At 33.9% G+C, this 14564-nt stretch overlaps 1 protein-coding gene across 1 annotated transcript in view; it reads right to left on the bottom strand.

Annotated features, from left to right (window-relative positions):
- Nucleotides 1–8585: 8585 nt before the first annotated feature.
- LOC128225928 (uncharacterized) overlaps nucleotides 8586–14564 on the bottom strand; it is a 35386-nt gene continuing 29407 nt past the window's right edge. Inside the window, exons 13-27 of the mRNA XM_052935821.1 lie at nucleotides 14437–14524; nucleotides 13639–13709; nucleotides 13460–13499; nucleotides 13132–13229; nucleotides 12581–12703; nucleotides 12304–12449; nucleotides 12015–12150; nucleotides 11587–11736; nucleotides 11258–11342; nucleotides 11054–11127; nucleotides 10470–10607; nucleotides 9693–9818; nucleotides 9393–9550; nucleotides 9028–9166; nucleotides 8586–8742 (exon numbers count right to left, since the gene is read on the bottom strand). Coding sequence (XP_052791781.1) covers nucleotides 8671–8742; nucleotides 9028–9166; nucleotides 9393–9550; nucleotides 9693–9818; nucleotides 10470–10607; nucleotides 11054–11127; nucleotides 11258–11342; nucleotides 11587–11736; nucleotides 12015–12150; nucleotides 12304–12449; nucleotides 12581–12703; nucleotides 13132–13229; nucleotides 13460–13499; nucleotides 13639–13709; nucleotides 14437–14524 — 1644 coding nt within the window. The 3' untranslated portion in view covers nucleotides 8586–8670. The remainder of the gene's footprint in view (nucleotides 8743–9027; nucleotides 9167–9392; nucleotides 9551–9692; nucleotides 9819–10469; nucleotides 10608–11053; nucleotides 11128–11257; nucleotides 11343–11586; nucleotides 11737–12014; nucleotides 12151–12303; nucleotides 12450–12580; nucleotides 12704–13131; nucleotides 13230–13459; nucleotides 13500–13638; nucleotides 13710–14436; nucleotides 14525–14564) is intronic.

Below are 14564 nucleotides of genomic sequence, written 5' to 3' on the forward strand. Positions count from 1 at the left end.
AGATAGTATGGACTAGATTTCAGCGGCTGAACTTAAAAGGTCTAGAACGCAGCTAGACAGGACGGAAAGGCAGCGACAACGGGCATTATGCGTTTGCGGTTAGAACATTGAAAACAATAAAAATAATAGTAAAGTGCTCACTCTTATAAACTCGTTATTAAACTGTACCCGTTGTTGCGTTTGTTATGAAGCTATAAGTCATTATTTGTTTTTGTTGCAAAATGCTAGATTAACAGTACAACAGATTTGTATAGATTTGGGGAGAAATGGCGAATTTAAACATCATGGTCATTGATGGCAGAGTTTCGGTAAAAAGTTTCAAAAGCCGTTAAGGCTTTGACCATTTCACTGTTGAATAAAAATGAATGGATAATTTGCTTAAACAACAGCAACATTCAAAACAAATCCGGACGTTTGGGGTTGTGTCGCGATATTACAAACAATGCACCAAAGCCATGCAAACAAGGATAAAACATTAAAATATTTTTTTGTATTTGTACGCATGATTGATTGATCCTCTTACATAGACAATAATATCCAAACGCCTTTTTATGTTTGGTATATTTGTAAAAGTGGATAGAAATAATACAATACAAAACAGAAGAGAAAATGTTGTAATTTTAACCTTTCTAATTAAGATAAAAATGGAGCGCTTTCTGGATGCACTCCTGAATCTTTTCGACAATTAATTCTCAGTGTGAAGAGCAATAAAAAGAGTAAATACACAACAGAGTGTGCCACATAGTCAAATTTTTCAACAACTGTTGGCCTTACAAAAATTACACCAGAAAAGTAATATGAATGTACAAAGTCAAAGTAGATGACCCGTATTTAAACTGTTCATATCATGACTTTGTATCTAATTTCTTTTTGGTGTAAGCCATGAATAATCTTGTGATCAAGGGCGGGAAGAAGCCACAAGAAATTTGGCGAGCACCAAAGTAACTAGCATAATTATCCTTTCTTGGAAGCCGGGTGTCAGTCCATCAAAGGTCAAAGTCACAGTCAAACGTTTCATGAACTCTTTGACCTAAGTTGAAAGTTTGAAAGTTTGCCCTACTTTAAAAAAAGTGTGTGCATTAATTCATTGTTTTTATCAACACCCACCTAACAAATCAAAACTCTAAACATAGTTACAATATAATATTCATTGCTGACTTATTCATCTATTTATACGACCCATTAATTGATTTTGCTTGTTAAATATGTGTCCAAGAATCATTTGAGCAATCATGACGACGATAGTCAAGAGTTCTGAAATAAAGAGCAAGTGACAATTAAAATCCTAGACATTTCACTTTGATGTTGCCATGGCAAATTTTATTAAATTGGATTCTGAAACTTGCTAAATGAGTTGTTTCAACAAGAGATTTAGTTTCATTAATTTCTAAAAATGGATGTAGGACATATGGAATAAACACAAAATACATGCCGCATCTATGAAGATATTATCAAGACCTTGACTTTGAAATAGTCCGATTCCAATCTCATCTGTGCACTTGAAGCATAGCCATTTTTGCAAATTAAGGGCCACAACAAAGGATAACAAATGTATTGTATGTTCTCCTCAATGACCATTTCGTCCGGCGTTTGCTTAAAGATTGATAGTCTACCCAACACTGCTGTAATAATTAAACATAATTACTTAGATTCTTTTTTAAATGGGTCTGCAAACGGTTAAAGCATTTAGATGAACTAGGGATATATAATGACATGTAAATAAAATGACAATAGGCAAACATCACGAGTCCGAAACTTCAAGTCTGAGGTCTAATCATTGTATTGCAATAAAAGCTCATTAATTCAAACCCCCCTTATGCCGATCTCCCCTTTATTGTCTACTTCATTACAGATAATATAAAGTGTGAATATACAAAGCCATGCTCAAAGTTATCCGTCCGTTTGATTCTCCAACCAGTCACCGTGACGATGGTATTACTGTCACCCTTACCATGTATGTCCATAAATTTTCCCACAGGAAAGATAAATATTACTGTGCTGTGACCAAAAGTTAATATGACGGTGTATTTAAAAAAACAAAACGATGTGCCCTTCTAATATAAAGAAATAGATGTGTTGGTGTGTTTTTATTCAAACAAGTTCTTGTTACAAACAAATACTACTGGTGTCATGAAAACACGGCGATATCATTTAAATATATGCTGAGCAGTATTTCAGAAAGATGTTTTTGGCAATGCAATGTTTAATTGAAATATTTATCAGTAAATAGTCCGATTTTCCAACATTTTTAGCGGTATTATTGGAGTGAACTTTTAAAGTAAAGTAAAAATTCTGCAAATAGAATATTACTAGCGGGGGAAACAACAGATCAAGAAATCCAATAACTGTTCTTTTAAATACTTGATGATGGGAGATAAAGGTAATTGCTGCGATTGCAATATATTAGTCACGAATCATCTAAAAACGTTATTTTCCAATGTATTTGCATGTTCTAGTTTAGGTATTTTACCACTGTTATGGAACCAAAGAACTGTATACATATCTTTTAACGTTTAACGTTTAATTTTTCATTTATAAATATTTGATTTTAAAACTCTATGTCACTTTGGATTTACCTATATAGTTGCATTGACTGAAAGTTCATCTTCGGTATCAATCATATTCATAGCGTTTTGAATAGAGATATCGGAATACTAGCGTTGGTCCAACAATGCTGTAACATCTGCTTTACAAACGTACTCTGCGAACAGTTATGGCCATTTATCGATACCACAATTATTTCGTAGAGTCTGTGGAAATTCATGGATCAGAACGGAATATCGACGGTCATGGTGCAAGTTAACAGGCAATTATGACCGGAGAGGACATCTCTAGGAGCAAAAAAGGAGGTAATACCTGCATGCACTTAAAATATAACATAATGTTCGTTAATTTTTCGATAGACGCATGGTTATTTTTGAATACCGCAAGAAAAGTAATCGTGTAACGTTTGAACACAAGCACAGAACAATTAAAGAAAGTTTTGAAATTTTGCAGCTTAAAATAACTTTCACAATGAATTTCTATGTTTTATTAGACCCAGGTGCTATCTCATTATTTGTCCATGCATAATTGACTCTAACTGGTAAACACTTTTGGCTACTGAGCTTGTTTCTGTAGTTTTTCACATAAATATTGTTAACAATACATATTTTAGATACCCTCTATTGATCATCAAATGTATTCATATGATTCTGTAAATTTAATCTTTTCTCTAGTTTTCCCATCTGTTTTGCTGTAAAATTATTGTTAACTTTCATCAGATTTAACGTAGAAAATATATTTGTTTTACTAAATTATGTGTTACTGAATTGCTTTATGAATACGGCTCTAAAGAACGCATTAGTTCCCTTGAATATCGCGGGTCAAAACTGTTGTATGAAAGATGTAGCAAATGGTTTTATATTAAACACTTGATTGGAACGCTTCCTTAATATGCAAACGTGTCGGTGAAGAAATATTCATAACTTCATTTAAATAGAAAGATGATGCAAATTAGGCTCTTATCTACATATGCTGAAACTGTATACATGTTAAATGACCTTGTTCATTACATTTTTGGCCCTGACCTTGCACGGACATCTTACAGTTTCATGGGTCGCCTGACAATTCATCACCTACGTACGAACAGGCGACTGTTGGGAATCGACAGCCCCAACTTCGAGATCCTTTGAACGAGCCACCCCTAGGCCCCACTTGCAAGTTTCCTCAAACCACAGGACCGTTTTCACTGACGTTACGTGTCATCAACGCCGGGGCCCAATATCCCCCTGGCCACTTTCAAACGACGGCGGCGTATGCACCGCCGATCTCGAATGTCGTACGCAAACGTTTTGGTTTTTTCTTTTGGGGGGGGGGTAGATAAACGGAACTATTTTTAAACATAAATATAATAGTTTACACGCTGTATAAACAAGTCGTTATGGAACAAGTTTTAATTGTATTGCATGTATAGATACCGGTCGCAAATATACGAAACTATATCTAAAGAAAAAAGGTCACGTTTCTACGAATCTACGTTTTTCAAGCAAGCTCATATTTTTTGTCTAGTGTCAAAGTCAATGTTAATGTTACTGAAATAAAACAAAACAGTTGAAACTGAATATAAGTTGATTGTTAAATATTAAATAATTCTTATTAATTTGTCAATAAGGTTTAAAATTTACGCCGGTTTTGTTTAAACTTCGCCAGTATTTTGGCAAAACGACATGTTTTTCAGATATAGAGATACTTCTAGTTTAACAAAACATTTTAGGTACGTAAATTCCAATGGCTTAAAGAACTAGACTAGTTCAAGCATGTTTCTGAGCAAAACTCATTTCCCCGCTTCATCCTACATTTGAATAGTTTGTGTGCTACCAGTTGAAACGCCTCGCCTTCATACAAGGACTATTTGAACGCACTATCATTACATTGAAGAAGCTATACTTGTTTACACTGTGAAGATGCAAATGGATCGATCGGTACAAGCTCTTGCTGAAACTATAAATCAAACATACTTATATGAAAGTCAAGTTTGTCTGGCAAATTACTTTTATCGATTGCTAAGCGTCTTTGGCCTGGGTTGCGTGATTATGATAGCGTGTTTCTTCCTTCATCGCAACTAAACATTGTATAATTAACGCAAATAATATACTTTGAAATTGCCTTTTTTATGATTTAGTTTAAAAAAGTCGTAATTCTGTCTTGTTAACATGAATGTGTTCATAGCTCACTTCTTGTATACATTCATGTGTTCACCACTCAGTAATGGTATATGTTGACGTCTGCCTCGTCCTGATGGTATGCATCTATATTTTTAACTTTCACCTATGTTATACCTTTAAGTGTCATCCTCTCTCTTGACATCGAGGGATCCTTAAGGGCCGCTTCCAAGGCTCGAAACATTATCATTCTTAGTGTTCTAGTAGGAATCGTCTGCTTTATTATCACCGTTGTGCAGACCACACTTGGTTCACTTCAACTCACTTGACTAAAGAACAACACAGACATAATGAAATATTAGTACTTTCTCATGGCGAAATAGAGAACATAAATCGACATAGTATTACTGTCTCAAAGACACACTGCGTCGTTCATATATGTATAAAGTGCCTTAGTGCTAGTTGACTCTTTTTAAGGGTTTCTCGTTTTAATCAAAAACGTGTTCAAAAGTTAATTAGATCATATTGGCGCGATTGACTTAGCTATACATGTAATATCAGTATTTGTCTGCCATAATGTGTATACACGTTCAGCATACATTGTTGTCAAAATGTGCGGGAATGATACACCTATCAGAAGACCCAAATGAACATACATGCATTTGTTTGTTTATGATCATGATATGCAGCATAATGCTGGATAAACGCGTTATTTAAACCGTAATAGGCGGTAATTAATGATAACAACGAATAATGTTTTTAAGCAATTCCCTCAAATATCAATCACATTAGAGCTCATTCCGTGTTGCAGTTAATATTTCATTTTAGAATATCATAAACGTATTTGGAAATGTCATGCTGGCTCGTATCAGATAATATTATAAACAACCATTATCGTCTAGCATGTAAAAGAGAGTTGGGGAAACCGGAAAATTAACTTAGATGACAACTGGCCATAGTATGGCTATTTGTATGCGTCAACGTGATGATAAGTTTGGCATATACCTCTTCTTCTGGTTGTGTTAGAAATGCTCATGTAGGAGAGCGGACAATTTTGAATTCGGACATATATTGAAACATGACGGGACGCAATTGCGCTCTATCGAAGTTTCATACGAGCATACGATTTTGTTTTGTATAAATATTTCTTATCACGTTTAAGATATAAAATCGTGCACTATTGAAGTAAAAGGAAAAATGGCACGTGCTGTGCGTGGTTCCTTTAGGTGCTAGACACGACTGGATTTACCGGAAATGCCTGTCCGGTATACAAATGCAAGGAAAGCCGTATCTCTTTACCCACCAAGGCTACGCATGCAAAATAAAATGATGTCACACGTTTAAGTACAGATATGTCTTACACATACCTATGATATTTGTTATATACAAACTGTAAATATGGATGGATCCATTAACAGTATAACCGGTATCGTTTAAAAGCCACAAAAGGCTATAAGTTGAGCTGAATTGAGACAGAAAAAAATATGAAATACTAGTTTTCTGTTATTTTTGTTCATATATCTACAAACTTAACCATGGCTTACAGTTTACCGATGTCTTATATATATTTGTGATATAGCATTTCTGTTGTTTTGGTACTTAACAAGATTAGTGTCAATAAACGTGACCAACTTTTTGTCATTGTTTGATGTGAATTCATATAAACATAATGATCGCTAAAAGTTGATTTTAATCATAGTCGAAATTGCCCAGCATATTTTCAAAGGAGCAAAGTTATGCAATTGATATACTGGTCAGGAACCACTTTTTCGCCCGTACCAACTATTCGCCCGCGTTTGACAATTGCATTAGTTTCTTTTTATTCAAATTACGGTTTGTGTGGAAATAAATCTTCAAACAAAGAAAACTATTTTCCCCTGAAAATAAGAAAATTATCTTCACTATTTAAATTGCACCAGATTGCACCATATATCTTCCAGCGGAGGATTATCGAGATTTTACCACTCAACAAAATGGAAAATATATTATCCCGAGATACTCGTTAAAAACCGAGACTCATGCTCAGATATATAAAACGTAGACATAAATGATATATATTTGATGTTAGTCGGGAACATTTTCTAAGGTAATTGTTTTTAAAAAAAGAAATCTGAAGTGGGCGAATCATAGGTACCGTACACTGTGGTTTCAGGGATTTGAATGAGTATGCTAGGGACACGTATCCGTTCTTAAATAAGCATACACTATAAATCTTATCACACGTTAGATCAGGAGCTTAGAATTTTCGGTAGAGTACAGGATTTGAACAACTTGTTTTTGTTCTCTTTTTATGCAAGAAAAACCTCCATTTGATACATGTAAGTATATGATCGGTAACGAGTCGTTAGTGATACACATTCAGTGGTTCCGAGTTCAGGGACAATGATAACTTTGCTTGCATTTGACAGCAGTACAGCTGTTTAGATAGGCCTTTTAACTCTTTTTATGTTGTTACTTAGTGGTAACACCTTTAGTCCTTGTAAAGCTGACCCTTGACATGGATCGTGGAAACCAATTGTATAACATGGTATCTGTATGGTTTGATTTGAACCAATAAATCTGGGACATATTGTATGGGTGTCAATACTGATTAATTATTTAACCATCTAGTGGATTGTTGACAGGGAATGCTAAACGTTCATTAGACGTACTTTGAACCCTTCAGTTGTAAGTATTGGGGTTCTAGACAATAGTGTTTGCCACTTTTTAAACGGTTGAAATATTAATTAATATAATTAAAAGAACCAACAACGAACAATATGGGCATTGGTACCACTTCTACGAAAATTTCCATAACACAATTTCATGACTTTGTTACTATTCAGTGCTTTTGTTTTCTCAGCGATTAATTACTTATATACGTATATTAAATTGCTCTAAATCGTATGTTGCATTCGTTTTCTTGTTGCTCAGGAAAAAACACTAACTTTTCTTCAATATTGCGGCCTCCGACTTTCTTACAGATCATAATGAGGGATTATACAGCAATATTGGCAGATAAGCATAACCATTTACACTATGAAACAGAGTCTGCTTTGGTATTTTTATTGGCAAATCTTCGCATATACTTGCAGGGAAATCACATTCATACAAACAGTTTACAAGGTTTTTTTTATCATTAAGTTAGTTTATTTCAGAACAAATGTCAAACATCTCTGCAGTAATGTTTTGACAAATGTTTTGTACATTTAACAGGCCAGTGAACGGTAAAAGATATGAATGAAATCACAGAGTACTTCAGTTTCTACGATACTGCGATACTAGTAGTACACTTGAAATATGTTTGTTTAAGTAGATTCTTTGAATAGTGTATTAATTATGTAACCAATAACGTATTCTACGTATATATTATATTCCGTATACGTAGTTAAATAACGAAAGCCAATTTCAAGACATACAACACTTATACATAAAATCTGTTTATAAGTATAGCACAAACAAATGTATAACAATTTCTTCATTCTGTATACTAGCTACGTAAATTGTTTCTTTGTCTTGAGTAGCTGACCATCAGGTATCCAGCTTCGTGTAGGCCATCCATACAATACGTGTAGGCAATCCATAAAATAACAAAAACACACGAACGAAAATGCAATGCGCCACTATGACAAACGTGAAACATTCATGTTTATGTCATGAGTGAAACAGGTAGTTAGCTTCAGTTAAGCTAGCCATACTAAAACAAATTTAAATTGACAACAAAACAAAATTAAATCGACACGATTACAAACGTGAAACATTAATGATTATGCCATATAATTAGCATTTTGAAGATTTCCATTACCAAAAAAAGCTATAGCATAAAATAATATTACTGACTAATAATAACGCACGCACGCACGCACGCACGCACGCACGCACGCACACACACACGTTTAACATGTACAAGAGAGCAATGCAGTTGTGGTGTAAATTCGATCTGTGTTTATTTGGCACATAAACTCCATATAAACGTTTTATTTTATTTTCGGACAGCATACTTCAGTACTAAGCCATTGTCAATTTTAAGATTTTTTGCAGGTTTTCTTTAAATATTCTCATAGTCCGTTATGTTCCTGGCATGTTCCAAAAGTGAATCGTAAATGAATTTGTACTGGACCTGAAAACATACTCAAAAGTCAAACGAGTTAGAAAGACTTAAAAGGTGGTTAGAATCATAGACGAAACAATGTACAGTTTTTACATGCTGAGGATGAACAAATCATAGACGAAACTGTTGAATAAGATAAGTTTGGAACATACGATCAAACAAATGGTTAAACGATACAGTTGCACAGTCCTTGACATATATATTATCCTTATTGGAATCTTTATGATAAAAACAAAAACAAAAAATCATTAATACATGTAATGCAAACATGTAATATGAACAAATGCTACTCACAGTATTAGGTATGATGTCCCTGTTTCTCGGTTTCATTGTCTTTACAGTTTCCACGATGTTTATCTGACCTCGTGTCTTTTCCATGCGATGAAGCTCATTCAAAAGAACTGCAATCAATCCACTCCGCTCATGTCCCGTTCTTGTTATAAGATTATATGTGTATTTCAAAATGTGTTTAAAACATATTTTCTTCTTTCTAAAATAACCAGGATTAATTCGAAAGACATGTCCAATTGCAAAAGAAATCACTCCCGTATAGCCAATAACTAAAACGAGAGCCTACATAAATTAAATTAATGAAATTGAAAAAGCATATAATTGAAAAAACAACAACACATATTCAACTGCTTTAATAAGATACCTACTCGCAGTGAATCAAAACAGGTCTGTTTTCGGCTAGGTGCGGCTGCCATTTTCTTACAGCATCGAGGCAGTCTAACATGTTTTGTATTGGCGGGAGTGGCTCGTTTTCAGTCCAACCGCCGATTTGAAACTGTTTTATTGTTGTCTGATAGTCCTCGTCCTTGAATGGATATGTAAATTAACTTTGACACTCTATACAAATTTCTCTTCCATTATTAAATTCAATTAAATACTTATGTAAACTTATGTATATACACATTATTGTTATGGTGATGTTGTTCACAACAAATTTACATTACCACCTCATTGTTCTCGTCCCGAAATGAAAAGCTCCTTTCATTAAATGTTTTGTTCTTCCGTTCTTGTATGACGTGAACGGAATATCTTCCTACTTTTCCATCTTCATTTCCGCCCATGTACTCACAAGTCTAAAATATATACCAAACGATATGACTTTACGCTTGTCTATTAGTATTGTTAAAAATAAGAACAACATGTGATGTTTAGTTACTTTTTCTAGTTTTAAGGCAATAGAAAGAGCTATGTTATCGGCTATGTGCTTAAAACGTTATAATAATACAATGGGAACTACAAGGACAACACTCATATAGCCAAACTATTAACAAGAACCCTGTTTAGGGACACAATGTTAAGTTTTTACAGTCATTAAAAACCTAGAGACACAGAGAATAAGCAAGGCAGACATAAACATCAAAATTCATTAATTAATACATGTCGGAGTTACCGCCATTTACCGGACAATAAAACGCTCACTGGAATCTGATCCTTGATCTAGTGTTCACAAATAAAGGCCTTTCATAAAAGAAATATAAAAACAAAATCTGATTTTATGTTAAATTTCACAAATATCAGAAAATACTACCGTACCATATGCACTTCCATTATCTGACATTACCATAAACCATTTCATACTCATATAATAAACTTTATACATTTAGGAATGGGTCGTAACAAGAAAGCACCGTTTTCCGGCCCGATACGCCAATGACTCGATATATATATATTTATTATATGTCGTTTAGTACATTTTGGAATTCTTTTGAAGTGTATAATCAAACCTGGTGTGCTCGGCTTGAAGTAGAGGTTAGCATAATGATGGTTATCACGTGCTGCTCCTCAACAAGAGACCAAAACTCTTCCAGCTGCTCTTTACATGGTGATTTACATATCAAAAACGTGTTATTTCCGGAAAAGCTCTAAAATATTCAAATTCAAAATAGTAATGCATCTGATAGTGTAAACAACCATACGAATAAACTAGTGGAAAAGGAAGTTGTATATGTTTGTACGCTATTATGCATTCATTGAAATGTGATATTGTTTTTATTTATTCTGCATGACATTTGCATTGGAAAATACATTTTTATGCTAAAACTGGCTCATTAAATTAGGCAACGTTGACTGTAAACCGCACATATCAATCGCTTTAAAATATATGAGTAATACAGTTTACAAATGTTTTGATATTTTATAAAACGATCTCTTTTATATAATTAAAAGCACATGGTTGGAAAATTTATTCAATACAATTCATTAACATTGTACCAAAATTGGTTTGGATACAAACAATTGGCACACCGTTTAACCGAGCAATGCTATTTGAAACAGATCAAACAGCAAAATTAGTTCGATAAATACTTACTGGCAAAAGGATTGCGCCGAGCTGTTGTGTAAAATTCGAACCAAGTTTCTTCAATTTCGGGCTGTATGCGTCAACTACAATTAACGGATATTAATAAAATTACTGCGTTTCACAGCTGAACAAATGTGTCTTTTGACGTTTGGTTTATATATCATGGTTGACAGAGCACATATTAAACACACTTTATACGCAAATAACTCATACTTTCTGAAGTAATCATTTCCATGTTTCCATAAACTGGCTCATTCTGCACCTGCTCGGCTTCATTTGTCAGACTTTCTTCAATCAACTGTAATTAGTGTATACAACATAACAACGATAAAAAGGAACAACAGTTAAGCATTACGGTATATGTTAGTAAAAAGAAACGGACTCAGGTCTCTATAATTGAGCTTAAATACACAAACTAAACTAATAAGAAACAAGGAACCAAACAATAAAACAATAGTCTTTTAACAAGTTCTTAACTCTCTCAATTGTTAAAAAAACAGTGTCTAGGATTCGTTTTTTTCTTAGTAGTTATATCACCCTACCTGAAACTGTTTTACCAGCCTTGTCTGTTCTTCTCCTGTTTCCCTCGCTAGCATGAACGGATGGACATTTTCAAACTGTCTATGCCAGATGTGATCAGTGCCTATCAGCAGAGCTTCAGCAAGTGCTTCATGCAAGTATATATACTGATCCTGTAGGACAATTATAACATGCTTACATAATACGGACTTACATACAAGGATATATTGCTCAAATCGGAACTCTGGGATTCTGGAATATCGGGAAACTCAGACTTTCAGGACTCTCCCGAATGTCTTCGAGGTAAATTTAAATACCTCATCAGATGGCAAAAAAAAACTCGTCTTCTACGCAATTAGTAATATATACATGAACCTATTAATATTACGAAACAAACTACAGGGACAATCCTGCACATGTTAACTATTATAAAGCATGGTTTAAAGCCGACCTTTGTCTGAACCATGTTGACTCGTTGCTGCCTCAGGGCTTTTACCATCTCCAAAGGTTTAACACATTCTTCAGTCTTTGCTTGTTCTATAAGGTTGTCAAGAGCAACAAACGTGCCTGTCCGCCCAACACCGGCACTTTAAATATAAATTCCAACCGTTTAGATAGAGGGTTCATGTTGAAAGGTCAACGTCTTACTATTCTGATTGTAATGTAGAACACAGTCATTATAAGGTCTAATTTTAGTTTAATTATTAAAAAATCATGACGTATTAAAACTTAAATTATACCTGCAGTGTACTATGATCGGAGCGTTTGAAGACTGTGTTTCAACAACATTCAAGAACTCAACTAGACACCATCCATTGTCAGGGACATCTTTGTCCGGCCAGGCTTTAAAATGATACTGTTGAATTTCCCTGGGTTTGCATTTGGCCTGGAAAAATAGTAAACGTCATAACGGTCACTAAAACCATGAACAAAATGGAAATCATGTGAGAAAAAAACTTTGACGAAATTCACTAAGAATTTAAAATAGTAATAACTCCTTTAAATATAGGCACAAACCTTTTTAGCAATCAATGTTCTTATTTCGTAATCTCGACACTTTTTCACAGCAGTTACGGATATGTCGATTCCACCGAAAGAGCAGGTTTGGTCCATTTCTGGCCAATATTGAAGACACTTTACCTGATGAAATGAGCAACCTGTGCAATAGACTAATTTGTGGCAATGCTTAAATAAGTATAAAAGCAAGCAAAAAATTATATTATAGTATAAGGATATTAACTGATATTATCCACGTTAAATGATAATTGCTATGATTGCGAACAGAACAACACCACACATGGTGTGACATGTTTAGAATGCCATAGCTACTTTCCATATTTATGTTAAACATATTTGAAATAATGATAAAAATCGAAATTTTCAAAATAATTAATAATACTTATTTTAGTTTTTGCGGTTCAAACTTTCTTATTGATATTGATAAATTACATACTAGCAAATGCTTATGGTGTGGTATTGTATTTAGTATAATTAAGAAATACACTATACAACAAGTAACACAACCATTCACAAGCAACTTATCAGAGCGTTATTCAAGTTGATATTACCGTCGCCATTTCAATAAGGTTAGTAAGCATTACAATCTTTTCAGCATTCTCTTGCCAGACCATTCGCCAGAAATCGTTGATCATGTTATTCGTTGGACCTTAACCAAAGAAAAAGAGAGAAAAAAAAATCATTAATATATTCACTTTTTAATAGTAATTTATTGCAATACCCAACTGTATACAAGACAACAATGTTATATGAAAACAGATGTCATAAGTTCTGAGATAAATATAGTTTTATCTGACCAGAACTCAAATGATAACTGTCAAATAGCCCAACGTGGGTGTCAATGAGGAAACATCGTATAAAAAAGTGTTTGTGTATTACCTTGAGATGCGATAAACTTTCGAGCTTTGCAGTAACCATGCCAAAACAAAATCGAAACAATTGTATTAGTTAAATAAGATATATATGCTGTTGGCTTCTGCTAGAAATTGGTTACATATTTATAACAAGGATCATTTTATTTGTTGATTAATTTCAAGATAATTGAAATTGTTTACGTCAATGTAGCTCGCATTAATGTAATCACAGTCGCCATCCCTTTCCTTTTGTAACGGCACGCGGGAGTGGTCGTCTAAACATAAGCAGAAAACATATGTGTGATAGGACAATAATGAATTCAATTTCAAATTATTTGTTTGTGTTTAGGACGAAAGCATCTTTCTCACTAAAGTAATTTTGAAAAAAACAAACAACTATTGTTCGTTTAAGGTACATGACCACGTATCTCCGAAAAATATGAATGTCGGCCGATTTTAATAAATCTTGGAACAAACATTCATATTTTTCGGAGGAATGTGGTCATGTACCTTAAACGATGAAATCATCATAAACCTATTTGCTGTAAACATTTAGAAAAATGCAGCCTGAGGTAATGAGAAATATGATAAATTATTGTATCAAATTACAAAGGAATGTTTCATTATTATAGTTCAAGTAAGATAATTATTGTTTCGAAGTATAATGCTTTCATGCTAAATTGAAAGGTTCGGAACATATACGTTTTCCATCAGGCTTTCTTTTCAGTTAAACATTTCCCATTCACTTTTGTTCTGGGTACATAATCTTCCTCTTCTTTTTTTACTTTAATTTTACTTGCATATCGATATCTACTTAAGTACACTATATCTGTTCTTACCCTTGCATTAATAGTTGTTCATGCTACCATTTTATACATGCACAGTTGGCATATTTTGGTATGCTCAAGTTGCCCATTTGTATATGTTCGATGTTCAAAATTGGTCACTTTTATTTTAAAGGTTATAGACTGTTTTGAGTTTTACTCGCCTATCTAGACTTACATGCATACATCTCCCTGTATCTACTCTTTCCCTTGTTTTCTTCCCTGCCAGCCACTTCGTGTTTGTGAACAAGCCCTGTTGGAAGCTTCTGTGGGCCGGAAATGAAAAGATGTGTTATCTATAATTAT

The sequence above is a fragment of the Mya arenaria genome, chromosome 3, assembly GCF_026914265.1.
Source record: "Mya arenaria isolate MELC-2E11 chromosome 3, ASM2691426v1".
Taxonomy (NCBI): Eukaryota; Metazoa; Mollusca; class Bivalvia; order Myida; family Myidae; genus Mya; species Mya arenaria.